Source organism: Calypte anna, chromosome 7, assembly GCF_003957555.1.
Source record: "Calypte anna isolate BGI_N300 chromosome 7, bCalAnn1_v1.p, whole genome shotgun sequence".
Classification (NCBI taxonomy): domain Eukaryota; kingdom Metazoa; phylum Chordata; class Aves; order Apodiformes; family Trochilidae; genus Calypte; species Calypte anna.
This window is the reverse complement of record NC_044253.1, coordinates 20,786,769-20,804,823: the sequence shown is the minus strand read 5'-3', so window position 1 is coordinate 20,804,823 and position 18,055 is coordinate 20,786,769. Positions and strand designations below refer to the sequence as shown.

General features: G+C 41.8%; 1 protein-coding gene across 1 annotated transcript; it reads right to left on the bottom strand.

Moving 5' to 3' along the window:
* Window positions 1-1,115: 1,115 nt before the first annotated feature.
* GORASP2 (golgi reassembly stacking protein 2) lies at window positions 1,116-16,343 on the bottom strand. The gene is made up of 10 exons (XM_030454384.1): window positions 16,178-16,343; window positions 8,268-8,348; window positions 7,360-7,563; window positions 6,897-6,983; window positions 6,321-6,451; window positions 5,631-5,763; window positions 5,380-5,503; window positions 4,971-5,057; window positions 2,885-2,980; window positions 1,116-2,150 (listed from the first exon to the last, which is right to left on the bottom strand). Exons 1-10 carry the CDS (start codon window positions 16,238-16,240, stop codon window positions 1,831-1,833), a joined length of 1,326 nt encoding a protein of 441 aa, XP_030310244.1. The 5' UTR covers window positions 16,241-16,343; the 3' UTR covers window positions 1,116-1,830.
* Between the last annotated feature and the right edge of the window lie 1,712 nt (window positions 16,344-18,055).

Genomic DNA, 18,055 nt, shown 5'->3' with positions numbered 1-18,055 from the left:
GCTTAGAAACATCCCAGCTAACTTAGGACATTACTTCAAAGGACACACTGCAAGAACAAAAAAACCAAAACATAACTACCCCAGGATTTCAGCTTAAGGTATCTGACTACAGTCAGTAATTGCTCTAAATTTGTTATTTAACAAAAGATTTATTTGTACTGTTCCTGTACTAGATCAGGACAATAAAAACCACAAGGACTCCAGCTGTGAAAGTGTCTAACAAAGTTACAGGAAAGACTGTGAGGTTTTGTGAAGCCTCTATTTTAACACTTTCTCTGTATACAGCAAAGAGGGAACATCCTTCTTCTAATGCCTAGGTTTAATTTGGAGGTATGTGACACTGGATTTACAAAGGCAGATCAAAATTTAATTCTGAGAAACAGCTCCCTATGTAACATGGCAGAGGGATTCCACGCTCCAAGCAGCTGAGAAAAGAAACTATGGAAAAAAATATTTGGGGTCTGCCTTTAAATATGCAGTAGTGGGCAAAGACAAATATTTAAGAAGTGTTAAAGATGAGACAGGACAACAGGTGTTAAATAATGTCTCAAAGAATTTGTTCACGTGGAAGCTTTGTGATCAGTAGTTAGATGCAACTACTATTCTAAACAGTGATCAGGCACACTACACTGCTGAGAGGAATTATGTACCTGCTGAGGCAGACTTCAGCTCCAGCCTGCTGATGATACAGCTGAAGTTTGCATGGGCTTGTAGCAAATGTGCATACAGGACATCCCAATGGTATGGAAGGTCTCGAGTAGTACAGAGGAGCTTTCCACAATAAGCTTGTAGCTGATACCAAGGAGCAAAGGCTACCACCTGGAGTACAGTGGACATACTAGTTTATACAAGCATATTATCTACAACTTTCATCCTGAAAATAGTTTTTTTTAAAATATGAATCATATACAGGCAGATTTCATGGCTTACTCCTGCAACAGAAACCACTAGTGGTGATCCTGTGTGCCATCAAGAAGTCTGAGATTCCCTCCTGGATCTTTTCCTCTTGAGGAGAGCCCTTTCGTGGACCTGTGCTAGACAGAGCTGAGCCAAAACCAGTTAAATTAGAATTTAAGCAGGAAACCAATAGATGTGCTATTTCATCACACAAAGGATAAAATTCCAGGAATTTATTGCTGTATGTATGCGTTATCCATTAATTTGTCTTACAGTAGTAATGAAGTGCCAAATTGTGTGCTACATTTAACATTTCCTGTATTCCCTTCCAAATGCCATTTTACAGTGGGTGTATGAAACAACGCAGCAGCAGTCACAAAACATGGCTTGAGCATCTCTCAAGAGTTTAAAAATAAAGATTTGTGTACAAGCTGAATAACAAGATGTCTGTTAACAGGTCACTCAGCAACTTTAACAGAAATATCCTCAGGTGGAAATTTTTCAGTGTTAAAAACATTCTCATCCCCACTGTAGTAACAAGATACTTGCAAAGAACAAGAACTATGGTACGTAAATGTCACACGCAAGAACCGCTTCATTTCTATCAGAAGCAAAGATTGCTAATTATAAGCAAGGACTGGCCTAGCAGGCTAAGGCTGTCAGCCTATATTAAAAACATAAACCTCCGAGTTTGGCAGTGGAATTCTATTTACCACCTTGACAGGTTTCTTTTGGTTACGTACAAGTACTCTTTCTCCCCTCCCACCACACACTCTTTATAAATCCCCCTTTCTTTTTGTTATACCTCCATATTATTTACAGGACTCCTAAAGATTAAGTACAAACTAGTATGAAATTAATGATAGCTTGCTCTTCAAATACGTATCCCATGGCTAAATAAATACCGAGCCAATTCAACAGAGTGATCTGGAGTTATGATTCAGAAACTTGTGTATCTGTGACTCCAGATGCTTTCTCATTAACTGTAGAGGATTCACTTGATCTGTCAACAACAGTTGCCTTAGAACCTGGGGTAGTGCTATCCAAGGGGAGCAGAGAGGTCTGTTCTACATTTACAGTAGTGCCAGGTTCGACGGGAAGGCTTCCAGCTTGAGTAATGGAGGGAAGCAAATCTGTAGGGACTGTAGATGCCTCTGTGACCAAAGGAAGTAGAGGACCACATTTGGGTGGCATTGCTAGAGGTGTCATTCCCATTAGATTCAGAGATGGCAAGGAGGGAAGGGGTGGCAAACCTAAAGACAAAGAAAAAAAAAAATGGCAGTGAGCTGCTGTGTACCACAGACAGATCTGCAGAGATTCACTGTTCACATAAAATTTTTTTCCTTCTCTCATCTATTTACTCTTGGAGAGAAGGAAGCTTCTTGAATTGAGTGTGTGATAGATGTGCAGCACTGACTCAGCAGGCTAGTTCCAAGACTGAACAGAATTGAACACTGAGAATCAACTGAAGTTTGCTTCTACCTCCCCAGAGGACTATTTAATGCATTAATACTGATGATTTTTCTGGCACTGACAGAAACTGCCAGAAACAAGAAATAAACAAGAACTTTATTCCATGTAAGCTTCCAATTTCTTTTTGTTTGCTCCATGCATACCTTCGGAAATTTTTTTTTTTCAAAACCATAAATCTAGTATTAGTTCATACTTTTGGCATTCAATCAGGGTGCTTTGATCTCCTCATCTAGCATACAAGGAGACACCTCGTATTGTCTTCTACCCATATACCTATATACTTTCATTCTTGGAAAAAACTCTTTTGAGATCATAAATCAGGTCATATAAAATGAAACAACTAAATACAGGCACAAGCTTAGGACTCCTTGACAGTAGTGCCTACATTAGGTAGACTACTACCATCTCAAGCAAATATTTATCTTCTTCAGGATATCCACCAGATGGCTCCAAATGAGAGTGCTGAGGACTGTCAAGGAGAAACTCACTGTTACAGCGTTTCAGAAGAACATACCAGGCTGTATCATTTCTGGAACAACTGGTGATGCAGGTAAATTAAGTTTGGCCAGATCCGTCAGGTTGGGAAGCCCTGCTGGTAATGGCATCAAACCTAAGAGAAGAGTGGAAAAGTGACAGCTAAGAACTTCAAATTGGTTTTTTTCCTAATTGTTTCTGAAATGTCATTGGTCATTTTAAGTTATTTTATATGCTTTACATATTGATCACCATTTTTACATATAAGAATACCAGCTCCCTTGAGAGTTTCAGCTTTGAAGTTGCACAGTGAAAACAGACAGCTATTGCAGGAAGGCAAGACTAGCAAAAAAATATTCCCAACCTTTCAAATTTTTAGAATGTTATTTCAAGGAATCAGTTTGTATTCTGAGTTCAGCTCTTAACAAAGGTAGTTATTTCACCACAGGACTGCACCAAAAGCCCACTATTCCTAATGTGAATGGCAGAAAGTGGGATTAAAGATATATTCCTGATCTCAAATATGAGTTACTCTACTCCTAGTCTTTCCTACTCAGCTAGCAATTACAGCTAGACACAAAAATATAGAGAAAAGGCAAGAAGAAGTAACTTTCAGAGTCAGGAAGGAATGAAAATATAAGAGAAACATAAGGAACACAACATGCGCTCTTCCATCATTGTGCTTTCTGCCCCTGAATTTCCTGTCTTAAAAAAGCTGCATTTTTTGGACAAGGACTATTTCTACGTTGTGCATAGCTCGGAGAAGGTTAATTCTGAGATAAGCTGTTGATACTACAATAATAAGACAGAGGGAAGTCTTAAAGCAAGATCACTATACAGAGATTTTGATTTAATCAAAACTACCTTCACCTACCTGTGAATTCATTAGCCACAAAGGCTGACATAATCAGGCTCTCAGAGCTTTCAGCTCAGCTACAAGCAACTTCAGTTTGAACTTTTAAAATCTGAAAAAAGCTAAACTTCACAAAAATTCACTCCAATTTTAAAGCTTACTATTTCACTAGTATGGCCAGGCAAACTGCAAGAAATATTCTAAGAGCTTTCAAAAAAGCAACAATACTGTTCAGAGAACAGGGTGAAAGGAAAATGCATATTTGCAGGTTTTGGAGAAGAGGTGGATAGGGAGCTAGGGAAGAAGAGTAAATTAACAGAAGCTGAACTTCCTATGAAATTCATTATTTTACCTAAGCAGTACCAGATAAAGTTCTCTGCTCTTGTATGCACACATTTAGCTCTACTACACACTTTTCTATGTTAGTAAGCACCTCCAAGCTTTACTTAGAATTTTTGGATGCATCTTTATCTACTCACCTCATAGCATACAAAACAAAATGCAACTCCTTCAGTGTTTTGGAATGCATGAGGAGTCCAGTGCACCTATCACGTGGCAAAATGCTATACAATCTTTATCCCACCCACCATGAAAAATTCTGGAATATTAGTGCTTCGATAATTATCGGGAAATAATGCACACCACCTTGTAGACAGATTCTTACTGTTGTTATACCAGTTTAAATTACTAAATAACTCAGTAATTGCAACATACCGTTCTACATTGTTAACCCTCTATTTATATTAGGAAGAATTATCAAGCTGAGTATTAAAATATTAAAAAGAATTTACTAAGGGGGATGTTTTATGGATGAAAGGAATGCAGAAATAGGCAAGATGTGCCTTCCCAGATCTTTCTTACATCATGACTTCCAACTGCAAAGGAGAAAGGGGAAACTGTGAAGCTATTTGCAAAAGTATTTTTCAGATACAGTTTATGAAGTATGGATAGTAACAAATGTTGCAAAAAGCACAGCTAATACCTTCCTGAGAAATCCTGAATGAAACCTCTATTGTGCAGGGGGCCCTAGAAGGTAAACCCTGTAAACCTGTAAACTTAGTTGCCAAGTCAGACCTCTGTGCTACAGGCATGCTGTGAAGGTACTCTAAAAAAAAATTCTGACATTGTAGAGATTGTTTAGAGATTTCAACTGGAAAACATGTATGATGTTATACCCTCCCACCCCTCAATGGCAGAGGAAAAGACAACTCCCTTCCCTTGCTCCCTTAAGACTTTTGTTTCAGAAATGTTTTAAGAAATTATACCTACTCACCTGGTAACGTAGTTGCTGGGTTAACTGGTGGCATAGAGGGAAGGGACGGACTAACTTGTGGTGGTAATAATGGGACTGTTGGAACACCTGGTAGAGTATGCAGGAAAAGAGCATCAATTTTAAGCATATAGCACTTCAGTTCCTTTCTTAAGGAGTAAAAATAAATAATTGCTTAAAGGAGAATTACTATTTGCCTAAGCCATAAAATGTTGATGAAGTAAAATAGTATACTAAATAATACACCATTGTATTTCTGATATAAACCATCTGCAATCATTTTGTGAGCACGTATGATTACAGTTCTACAGCCTTCTCTTTTCTGCCTTCTATTAAATTTATAGAAACATCTGTGAATGCAAAAAAATCAGAAATGCCAGGCATTTCAGAAGTCCATTACTTCCAAACCAACCTGTGTGGAGAACAGTGGTGACAGTAGTTGAGGGTAAACTAATAGGAAGTCCTAAAAGATTCTGCTCAATGCCTGCTGTCCCAGGGGGCAACGTGGCTGAGGGATTAACTGATGACAGCTGCACCTTATTGGAAGGAACAAAAATAGGGTTACATCATTAAGGTTTGTTCCCACAAGAACCAATATAAGCAGAAAAGCAGGACAATATCATAATCCTTTTTAACTAAGTCAAAGAAGTGATGACAGCTTACCTCTGTGAAGCCATCTTTGAGGGGACTGACAGAGGCACTCGGCAACTGTCCTGGGAGAGAAATTTTCTTTCCCTCTTCAAATGGGCGTGTAGGTATCCTATGCAAATATCCATAACCAATGCCACATCCTAGGCTTTTAAAATATGAACACACAAAAGTCAGTGAAATGACATTACAACCAGGGGCTCCACAGCAAGCCATGCATGAATGATTCAAGATGCCAGCAAGTTTCAAGGTAAGTTTTGTACAACTGTCCCTTCCCCCCTGCAAGGAAGAAATAATCACTACAAGGCAACTGAAAGAACTGTAGCTTTTACCAATAAGCATTTAGCACAAAGTAAATTTCATTATTATTTAAACCAAGCAGCTGCATCAGGTATAAAGCTTGTCATTACTTGCAGTTCTCTGTTCTGGCTACTATGCAATACCTTAAGAATATGTTACAGCCTAATGACTACTTGAAGTCTAAAGCAGAAAGCAATTGTTGCACTTTGTGTGGTTTTGCAGGAGCTAATTTACTGTGCAAATACCCCACCTCTCACCTGCTTATTGAATAAATCTGAATTTCAAGTAAATATATAATTTATTACAGCACGAATGCCTTGGATATAACAACACTCTTTTCCTGTCTTTGTTGAAAATCCAAGCAAGCAGCTTTTAGTCCCCCCCTGTAACATACTGTCTCCTTACCTGCCTTCTCCACCCCAGGCAGAATTTGGAGTGATCACCACTTCCCGACAATTATCTGTGTCTGTGTTGTACACAAAAAGTTTTAATGGCTTTGCTTCATGTGTTTCAATAAGGGAAAAGAGATCTTCAGACTGTGAAAGGACAAAGATAAATGAGGGCTTTCTTGTCTTTATTTTATCGCTGACATTAGAATTATCATCTTCCTGGCCCTGACTTTCTGTAACAGAACCTGGTAACTGCCACGTGTTCAGCTGCTGCAGTGCTGCCACAAGGACAGCTTTACTAAGTGCTTTGCTAGCACAACCCAGAGGAGCCATGGCACAACCCATATTTCAAATCTGCTATTTGAAATACTAATAGAGTATGAAAATTGATTCTGACCTCATGAAGATATTTAAGAGCAGATTTATTTCCAGAACTGCACTTAGGCACAAAGAAAAGGCACTGCACAGACTCCTTCCTCTTTGCACTAACTTCCATTAGCACTGAACAGAGGCAGAACTGAGGATGATTCAGACTGCCCTGCTACAATTTTTCTAGGTTAAAAAATGCAAAATCTTATTTTTATATACTTACCTCATTCATGACAGTATCTGCTCCTATGATATAGTCACTATGAGGTCTTAGTCCAGCTAATGCAGCAGGAGAATTTGGTTCCACTTCCTAGTTTTAAGATGGAAAGTTACAAAACTAACTATCAGGGCTTAGCAAAACAGTTATATGTGCAGTTAACACAAATTTTGAATCAAACAAACGGGTCAAGTTTGCAACAGAATTAATAGGACAGTCACTGAACTGGTAAAACAGTAGCAATATGACAGTATCTTTGATGTTACAAGGAAATCTTAGTATTGTACAGAATCACTGATTTAAATGCAAGATTTTACAATATACTTGTGGACAGAGTTCTAGTTCAAAAGCAATTAAGAGAAAACAGACCAATTTGGTCTCATGGTTTGTGTACTCCTTTGCAAGTTACTTTTCAGTAAAAAGAAAAAAATTGTAACAGTGAGAAAAATACTTGGAAGCCCATACATACCAAAACGTGCCACACGTTTTCATTGGCCCCATCGAAGCTGCAGAAGCGAATGCTGACACCCAGCAGGCCCTGTCCACCCCACATGTTGCTGGGGGTCACTGATGTTTCTCTCAGTTCCAGTGTTTTGCTGCTGTACACCAGCATTTTTACAGGTTTTTCAACATTTGCTTTCAAGAGGTCCTTGAGAGTGTCATTGTCTTTATTCTGTGAGTGTTCAAACAAAAGCTTGATTAGTGTTTAACACAAGCACGCAGTTCCGTAGCACCGCTTTTGTAATTGAAAGGCCCTATAAACACTGTGCATTGCCAGAATGTGTCTCTTCAGCTATTTTAAAATAAGCTTCCCATCCCTTCCCAGTTCTGGAATACAACTCTGGCAAAAGCCTAGGATTTTTCAGTTAACAGCTCATGCTTCCCCAACCAGAGGCTTTCTTGCATCCAGCTGGACTGGTGGAAGAGCTCACCCACAGCTGTTCTTTTCCACTGCTTTGATGGTTCTCTGCCTCACTACACCATTTCTGCCCAGCTAACAGCTATGAAAACAACTCTTTCAGTCAACTTGTTTTGACTGAAATAAGTTTACAAGTTCTTACACAAGTAGTTTTACAAACAGAACCAGGCAGGCCCCAACAAAAAAAGCCAGTGTTGGACTGGTAGGCAGCACGATCTTCTGCTGGTGCAGATGTCTGCAGAGAGCACATCTGTCTGCATACTTATTCTTCAGATGGGGGGGGGTTTATTATAACTATAGGGTGAAGGAAATTAATTTCTGCTGCAGTTAAGCTTTCTCATTTTAAGCTAAAGATAAATATTTTATATATCTTTAAATAAAACCAATGTATTGGTTTACATATAAAAAGATTCTCAACACACTATTGATATTCAGTTATAAAATAGCAATGCACTTACCAATCTTGAACCATTAATGGACACAATAAAATCAAAGAAGGGTTCCAGTCCAGCTCTGTGCCCTGGTGAGTTTTCTTGTACCTAACAAAGTTAATCAAAAGTTTAGCAAAAGTGTACTAATGCTGCTTCTTAGACTAGGATTACAACTTTATTGTGCAAACTATTGGTCTAGAAACTATTGATGTTTGTATGATTTTTAAATGTTCAAACATAATCTTTTGGACAAAAAAAAAATCCCTTTAAGGAAAAACAAACAAATTTTGAAAAAAAAGCAGTAACTTATACATCATTCAGGAATGACACAACAGTAACCACTCCATGACTTCCTAGGACAGTGGGACAAACACTGCTTAACATCTGCAGCAAATATATTGCAGATATTTATTTCAATAAAGGAGATCATGGTCAAAGGACATGACAAGGTTAATAAATTTTGAAAAAGTTGCCAGCATTAGGCCTTGCTTTTATTTTATGCTTACTAGAGGAAAAGGAGTCACACCTGTGTAAGCAGGGGCTGTTATCTCATGATTAAACATCATCTGCTGACAGGGCATCTGCACAACCAATGATTCATTTACAGACATGGCAACTTAAAAAAACTGAACCGTTCCACTAAGACAAGGCACTAGATACACATAGATCCCAAAAGCTCGAAGTATTCTTTTAATTCCAAGTGGAGCAACTGAGAGACATTTTGCCAGTGTGGTTTTTTTACTATTACATGTATTGCTGTCATTCAAAACATTACTCAAATATGTCCATCAGATTTTTCCTACAGCCTTTGTAGCACAGAATAACTTTCTTTATTTGTAAGCTGATTAATTTTACCCACTGCCTTTCTCTTTTACGTGCTACATTCATCTTCCAAAAAGATCTAAAAAACATTACCCTTTACAGTATGGTTTATTACATTACATGTCATTCAATCTGACAGAACTGGTACAAATCTGCAAGTTTGTTCAATACTGGTTTGATTCTGCAGCAATTGAGTTTTCTTAATATGTCTCACCTAGAACAAAATATTCTACTATGGAAAAAAAAACAAGCTTGATAACTCTTAAAACTGTCCTCTAAAGTCTACTTATCTCTGCCCAATACATTCAGAAAATCAGAGCTTGGAAAAGACTTCTATTATTTGAGGATAGCTTTCTCTAACAGACGTCAGAAACTTATAACATTAGGTTCACATAACCTAAACATTCATTAAAGAAAACTTAATCTGAAATCAGTGTTTCCAGAGTCATATCACACACATTGATTGCTGTCCAAAATTTGTAAACCAGGAAAAAAGTATAAAACTGTTACCCCAAAGTAATGAAAACCACTGGTAACAGCAATAATAATAACTGTCCCAAGCCCCATATTTAAACTAGAACTTGAAGTGTGTCTACAGAAGTGTCTCTTCAAGATGCCTGCATGCTCCTTGGAAATACTTTCCTGCCACTGGTGGTACAGTTATTCTCCCTGGGTGCCAAGAATTCACTGTACAAAACCACAGCTCTCAGTCACCACAGTAACTTCCAGTTCTGCTAAGTAGATCCAGTAACTTCTCCAAGAATCACCAGAGATAAGCCAGCAAGCTGTGCCCCTGCTAACAGGACAGAAGCACAAACTAAGGTCCACACAGCAGACACCACCTGCACAGGAACTCCCAGGCACATTGTGGATGTTGCGTTGACATGAGTGGACTGTTCCTAGAGCTAATCCTTAACTTTGTCTTAAACCTTTCAATAATGCAGAGATACCTCAGACCAGCCTCCACAAACAGAAATTTTATCTTCTGAGAAAAGCCACAGAGAGGCTAACATACACTATATCATTATTATCAAAAGTAGAAAGCACTTACTTAATAAGTTGGGCACACAAGGCCTTTTTTCCAAATAAAAGCTAAATTAACATTTTCACAAAAGCAGAATTAAAGAACTCTGGTTTCCCATGGACATCCTCCATAATTACATTCTTAAGTCTGAAATTTCTCTTCCAATTAAATTATTCAAAACATTCTCTCCTTTTATGTGATTTTCCTTGTAGTGAGTGTATGATGAGCTTGCACTGTTTGTTGCTCTTCCTTCAGTTTAGGAAAGTGGCATGAAAATACTTTTAACAGCCTCTCTTTCTCATTCCATTACCTACTGGTATGTGACACTTAAGAACTTATATTTTGTGTTTTTAATGAACCTAATAAGAAGGCTTTGTAACAAAATAAAACCAGCAGAAGATTTCAGAAGCTATTGAGAAAAATACAAAATATTCCTTTCTAAATATCATTAAAAAAATAAATACCTTTAATCAGCAGGACAGCTGCAAAAGCAGTCCTGACATAGTTCATTCTCCAGTCAGAGATTTTCCTCCATTTCCAAATGAACTTGTTGAAAAAGCAAAACCCCAAAAATAAGAACCCCCTGCCTCAGTACAGAATATCCCTCCCCCACAACCTGATAAATGTCATCCTGAACACCATGAACCATCAGCGACTCCTATCAGTAAAATAATATTATAAAATGAGAAGGGACACCCATAATAAATGGAAGTTACCTATGTTCAGCATGCATCAACATCAAGCTTGCTGACACCTGGGATACACAGATATGGTATTCTAAGTCTGCCCCAAACTGATGAAGGGGCTGAAAAGTCCCCAAGTTCTGAATGATTAGTTTGTGGAAAGTGTCTTCAATGTTGAACAACTTCCCCCAAATCTGCCACAGTCCTGAACATCTCTGCATGGTTTTTCTCTAAGTGGGCTAACTTTCTCTAAGTGTTTCTCTAACTTTTTCTCTACGTTGTATGTAAAAGAAACCAAGCTCTTATAGTTCCCTCAGTCATACATGCACCTCAGAAGCATGCAGCTGCACCCCTTCCATCATCACATCTGTGCCATACACAGATTCAGTCACAAAAAAATTTCTATTTCCTTTGGGCTTGTTTAGGCCCAACGAAACAGACAGAAAAGCATTTCTATACCTGGCAGTCCCAGAAGTGCGGAACAGGAGTGCCAAGTTAATTCCATATGAAAAGTCTCCTCCTTAAAAAAGCCCTGCACAGCAATCACACCCACCCACCCCACGCACTTTTTATGTCCCACCACCCTATTTTCAGGCAGCTACCTGCACAACTCACCATCACGAGTGCCAAAGCTCAGTGGCCATGGCTCTGTTCCAGGAACTACAGCACCAAAGGCTGCATGTGCACCTACACAAAATCCAGGCCTCCTGAGAGCTCTGGCTCTGTGCAGCTTCAGTGCATGCCCCACATCAGTATTCAAAATTGCCTTTGTAATGGAGTAAGGACTGAGAAATAACCAAGTAACACCATTTACAACAGATGCCATTGCAGGCAAGATACCAACCATGGCAGCCTGGGAAGCCTAATTCTTTCCAAGGCAGCTGGTATTTCAGACATACAAGTCAGACACCTGTGGATAAATGCCATGACTTTCTAAGAGCAGAAAACAACATGGAAAGGACTATCTGGAAAAGTTGTGGAGATTAAATGAAGAAAACCTCTGTCAAGGATGCTGGATGTCAGCAAAGGCTGCACGACTCTCAGCCACACACAGTGTGGCAGGACTTCAGTTTGTCACCAAAACGACAGCACTCAGGCACCAGGACTGCTGAGCACATAGAATCCACACTGTTTCACTTTTCCTTTACTAACAAAAATTAAATAGGGAAAAGGTTTCAAGATCAAGACACTAATTTTAATCTGCATTACTAAAAAGATTTTTCAGTAAATACATAAAAGTTCCTCTTTGCTGAACACCTTTCCCAACACTATCACTCTATGCCAACAGTGTATGTTGCACATTACACACGATAGCACTGCTGCTCAGCAACACCATGGGCACAAATCTAAGCCCCGAGTGAGCAAGCGCTACAGCAAATGGAATAAGCATGGAAACCCTGATCTTCAGTGGCAGGTGAAGGTTTACACCACTTTCGAAAGTCAGACAGCTTACAGTAGTGACCACACAAACTTCCAGAGGCTTAGCTTCAAGCACAGAATGAACAGACAGCTCTGTTGTTCAAGCTCTGAAGTTTAGCACACACACAGAAGAAATGTTTCTCAGTATTTACTCTATTACCAACAAAATGCTGAAAGAAGTGCTTTTGTGGTTCTTCCACCCATTCTGTAGTTGATAGCAATTTCATTATGTGTTGTGTGTAAGCAATTCCTGTTATGTCTGACAGATTATTTTATTTGTCAGGATTTTTAACACCATACACAGTATAACAGCATTGAATTTCCTTATGAAACACCCAGTTTTCAAGAGAAAAAAATTCATAAGCTTTTTGTAAGAAACGAAATTCCCTTTCAAAAGAGCATCAAATTTTATGTTAGCACAGAGAATTTAACTCAGACTTTTAAAATCTGACCCTCTTTTAAGTTATCTCTTGATGGCAACATGTTTGTATATCTACTACAACAGACCTAGGCATGCAAGTAAGAGTTGGAAAATTTTGCCACAGCTGTTCATTATTTTTTAGGCAGAACAGCACATAACACAGTAGCATACAAATCTCTTGCAGATAAAAATTGTTAGATCATCTGTTAGTTGAAGAAATTGTCATTAAAACAGCCTGAACAAACTAGAGCAGTTTCACACTGCTGAAGTCAGTTTCACAGAATTTTGCTTCATCTGTTTTGAAGAACAGAAGCAACTGTGTACTGAGCAATACTGAGTCAGACAGTTACTCCAAGCAGCCACGTAATTCAAGGTAAAGAAAACTTAAAGAGGATAAAAACAAACTATGAAGAAAAATTTAAGAGATAAACAGCATTGTATGCTGCCAGCTGGGAAGTACAAGTTAAAAGAAAGATTTACCAGCATCATACCTGAGTCAGTAAATGGAAGGCGAGCAGCAAAAGCATGTATGATAAAAATGGATTCCCAAGAATTGTTGCAAACAAATGAGAGATCTTTAGGTCTACCCACGAAGAGACTAGGGCAACAAAACAGTTTGCCACTTTCTCTCCCTCTTAGAAACAAAACAGGCTACATTTCAGTGTCTAGAAAGCAACAGTGCAACCCACAGCAACTTAACTGTCAAGTATGCATGTGATGAAATTCCTTTCCTTCAACAGTGCTTGAGTCCTGGGGCATTCCTACTTCCTGTTACAAGTACACTGATAATAAAGCTCAAAATGAATGCAATATTGCACTGGACATTAACAGGAACAGCCTCAAATATAGAAGTAATCTGTAAAAATTACACTAGAAATTAAGGATGGTATTTCCAGCAAGTGTGCTGGCAGCCCCTAACCTCAGCTTCTGCCTGAAGCAAGCGAAGCAAGAGACCAACAGTTTTGTGGAGAGGCAGTGTGCAGTCCAAAAGTCCCACTGTAGGAAACCTGTGCCTTTCAAGTGTCTCAATATGCTCATCCCTCTGGCAACTTGTGCTTGGCTCCTGCCATCATTCTCAGCCATGTTACCTCATTTGTTTTACGGGCTTTTGACAAATATTTTTAATTTCTCTGCCTTACTGAAACACATTCTTCCAATAATTGAAGAGATTTTCTGACATTTCTCTAGTTTTCTAACAAATGAAATCTTAAAGAAAACTCATAATATTTACTACAGTTAGGCGTTATCAAATACATCTGACCTTATCTTAATCAGATGTGTAACACTGACAGACTGCTGCCATTCTCCTTTTACCATTCTCATTGATATGAACAAAATACTGAGCTCAGAAAGAAACTCTACTTGAGAAGAAATTAGAAGCAAATAGCAGGACTGCTCAACCCCAAGTTCAACCAAAGGTCGGGCCCTGCAGACAGAGCACATCTGCCAAGCTCCTCAAAGAGTGCCAGTTGAACAGATTTGTCTTTAATAAACTTACTGCAGAATGCCCACTGCAAAACTAAAATGGGAAAACTACAGAGGAAAATCCCAGTCACTTGTATGTCACACACATTTCAATGTAAACATTCCAAACTACAGCTCGGAAACTTCAGAGGTTTTTTTCTACTCTGAATTTACACCCTCAACTACATACAAGCACAGGTCTAATTCCTGGCACATTGGGATCATACTGCAATTTGAGATGTTTGTCCATAAAAAAATAAACAAACTGCTGATAGTTGTGGTATTTGAAGATGCTAGCAAGAAGCTAATGCAGTGAAAAACAGAAACATCAATCTGCTCAAGACAGCAGGCAGGTCCTTTCCTGCATTTAATGTAAACTATCTGAGCTATCTGCTCAGGAATCGATTTTAATGCGCACCCACCAATTACATTTACAAAGACTGGTAAGGAAACACTGCCACATTCCAGTCCATGCAAATATATTACAGCCAAAAGGCGCCTAAGTGAAAACAAAAGGTGCCAGATTTAAGCAAGATTACAAGAAAATTCAGGTAGATTAATGCTTCATAAAAGAGATGCATCTCCATTTACTAAAGTGCTTCAATCAAACAGTATGAACTGATACATCTGATATACCCAGAATTCTCACTGGAGAGTACTTAATGATTTTACAACCCTCAAAAGTAAAAGCTTTGTGATATTTACTCTAGGGTACATTAAAAAAAGTCTGCCACTTTTGCCAAACTGTGAGAATGCTTTTTGAAGGGGAAAAGACAAAATGCATAATGCAAAATGCAAACGTATCAGTAACACTGGACTGTTATATATTAGTAACCTTACAAGGAAAAAACAAAGAACACCACGACTTCAGCCTATATGTAAATTTCAAGAGATGCTTGGATTTGATCGGAACATCAATGCTTGCATTGTAACAGCATTTTTTAACACTTGAAAAATTATCTCCATTCTTTTTTTCACTGTGGTATTCTACACACCATTGCAGCTCACCACTAGCAAGTCAAACCAAGCAAGGAAGTACTAATTCACATGAGTCGAGGTCTTGTGCTCTTTCTCAAGTCTAAAACGTGGGGCTAGCTCTAGACTGAGAGCTACCCTGAGGAGGTCCGATGCCAACACAAACCCAGCCCAGCACGGTGCCTACAATGAGGCTACGATGCTCTGGTTACAGAGGCACACGCACCATGGTAGCTCTGGCACAGCTACTGCACCATCACCCAGGGCACCAGGTCCAGGGACACAACTCAGCTATGACTCTGCTCACTGAACGTGAAACACACGCTACAGGACAGACTTCCAAAAGCCTGCTCACAAGACCCGTAGTGCAGCCTAGTGAAATATTTTGTTGCATACAAAACCAAACTTTTGTGGCCACTGTGCAAACAAAATCTGTGTAATTATGGAAACCAGCAACACTGCCTTCCCTGTGAATGCAGCACCGGCAGACTTGATGTCTGTCACCCCCTGGAATTACTGCCAAGAGGTGAAGCAGCTACAGCTCTGATCCCGATGCCACGACCGAGACACAGCCTGGCACGGAAAGCGTGACCCAGCAAGGCACCTCAACGATTCTGCAGGTTCTCAGACCGCGGTCTGGAGGTGCGCAAGCCGCTAACAGCACTTCCTAGAGGAGGCGAGAGAAGGAGCAGGAGCAGCCGCCTGTGCTCCCAAAGGCTGCCCGAAAAGCAGCACCCCCGCCCCCGCACGGGCCCTGCCGGCCTGGTCACAACCCGAAGCCCAGACGGCACAGCCAGGGCCGCCCAAGCCGCTCCAGCGGGGGAAGCCGCTCGGAGCCCGCTCGGGCTGCGCCACGGGCAGGGATGGGGCGCAGGCCACGGGCGGCTCCGCCGGGCCGAACCGAATACCCGGTCAGCGGAACCCAGCCCTCCCGGCGGGGCTGCCGGGCAGCCGGCAGCGCGGATCCCGCCGCGGGTTTCACCGCTGACAGGAGGCCAGGCCACGGGCGCCGGGAGTCCCGGCCGCTGCCCCGGCCCGGGGAGCCCCTCGGGCCGCTGGAGCGCGGACCGGCTGAGGGAAAGGCCCAGCGGCCGCCGCCGGCCGAACGGCGCCGCGGCGCCTCCCTTACCCGCAGGACGTGGTAGCCCTCGGTGCCCCCGCCGGGGATCTCGACGCTCTGCGAGGAGCCCATGGCGGCGCCGGGCGCTGCTCCCGCACAAAGCGCGGCGCCCCGGGGACGTGGCACTCGCTGCTCCCGCCCGGCTCCGGAGGGGCGGGCGGAGGCCGCGCGCGGGGCACGCCGGGACGCCTCGCCGCAGCGCCCCCTGCTGGGCACAGCCGCCGAGAGGAGGCGGAAGCCGTACGGCGGCCGCGATGGACCACGTGTCCCCCGCTCGTCTCCGGCGCGGCCGCGCCCCCTGGCGGCAGAGAGCGGCGCTGCACGGGGCGGGGCCGGGAGGGGGTGAGGCTGCGGCCGCCGGGATTCTGCGGGATCCCCCATCCCCGCGGGGTGCCCTGAGGTCCCAGGTCGCTGCGGAGCACGGGCGGACCCTACTCCTGTCGGTGCGGGAGAGCCGCTGTCTGGGGAGGTGCATCAGCCGTCCCCCTGCCCCGGCGCGGGTGAGGTGCGGGTCTGCTGCCCGGGGAGTGCCGAGAGACGGCGTGCGGGAAAACGCTGAGAGTGCGCCCCGAGTGCGGGAGGCTCCAGGCAGAGCTTCTGCACAGCCGGCCTATGCCAGCAGTGCCTCCTGGTTCTGGTACTACAGATCCGCACAGAGGTGACCTCTTGAAGGAGTGGTGGGCTCGCTGCTCATTTTCAGTGATGCAAAACCAGCGTTTGTTAGCGAACTGGAACCCACTGTTTAAGGGTGGAAATGTAACTAGGCACGGAATGGAAATTAAAATTACTGGAAACCCATACCACACTTCTTTTGGACTCATTGCCCTCTCTGTTACCACGGTATTTACTTGGAATGAAAAGCCTCTCCATGCTGTGCTTGGGATTGCCCCCGTGCTGCCTGCAGGCATCGCTGAGCCTCTTCTCCCCCCCGGCTGCCTCCCTCTGCCCCGGGGTTTCAGCCCGAGCATCCCGCCAGGGTTTGTCCCGCACTCTGCTCAGGCCTGGCCACCTCTGGACTGTGGCCACACCAGTTCAGTCATGCTGGCATCCCTGCACAGTGTTTGTCCTCATCATCACAAGAAGAAATCAACTATAGGATGCCCAGAGGCAGCAATAGAAATTGAGATGTCAACATGAATAATACAAAAATGAGCTGTGTTTTACAAGAATTCCTGTGGTCTTAGCACAGTATGACAAGTTTGTTACAGTATACTGTAATGATAAGTATGAGCTGATAAAGTAAGTCATATAACAAAGCTAAAAACTATACCATCTTAAGCAAATCTCATGCTTCCACACAGAGGCCATTTAGATTCATGAGGAAAACTCCAGCTATTGTAATTTTTCTTTTTCCTTGCTATTAGAGTTCCATGACAGACAGGGACATAGTGTGACCCAGGGACAGCAACTGTGATTCACCACCCTCTATCCAAAGCTTCCTGAAGGATCCATAGCTGGTGGTAAACTACCACCCACAGTCATTCATTGTCCCTCTCCTGGGAGAGAGGCTCCCGTAGGACACCTCCCTTTGTGTTGATAGGTAAGCACTGTTGATTTTGTGAACTGTTTGTAGGTTGTCTGTGGCCAAGAGGCAGATGCTGGCCAGATTTAGTCCTCTTGGTTGACTGGTTCTGTGATGCCTGCCCCTCCTTTCTCGAGAAAAGAATCTGTAGGTTAAAACCTCCTTAGAGAAGACTTCTCTAGTGTATATTCAGTTTCATTGCCTTACTACTTACAAGGGGAAGACCTTTGTATTACTACAGCTGTGATAGGAAAAAAAAAAAACAAAACACAACTCAAGCAGCATTGCAATAGGTTTCCTCTCCCACCAGCCAAGGCCCTATAAATTCTCGAGCATGTTTAGACTTCACAGTAAATTTAAGTGAC

Coding starts and splice junctions, on each gene's coding strand:
- GORASP2 (XM_030454384.1), bottom strand. CDS start 16,240: ATGGGCTCCTCGCAGAGCGTCGAGATCCCCGGCGGGGGCACCGAGGGC. Junction 8,349..16,177: donor AGGGCTACCACGTCCTGCGG/GTAAGGGAGGCG, acceptor TAACTTTGTTAG/GTACAAGAAAACTCACCAGG. Junction 6,452..6,896: donor CAGATACTGTCATGAATGAG/GTAAGTATATAA, acceptor GTCCTTTCACAG/TCTGAAGATCTCTTTTCCCT.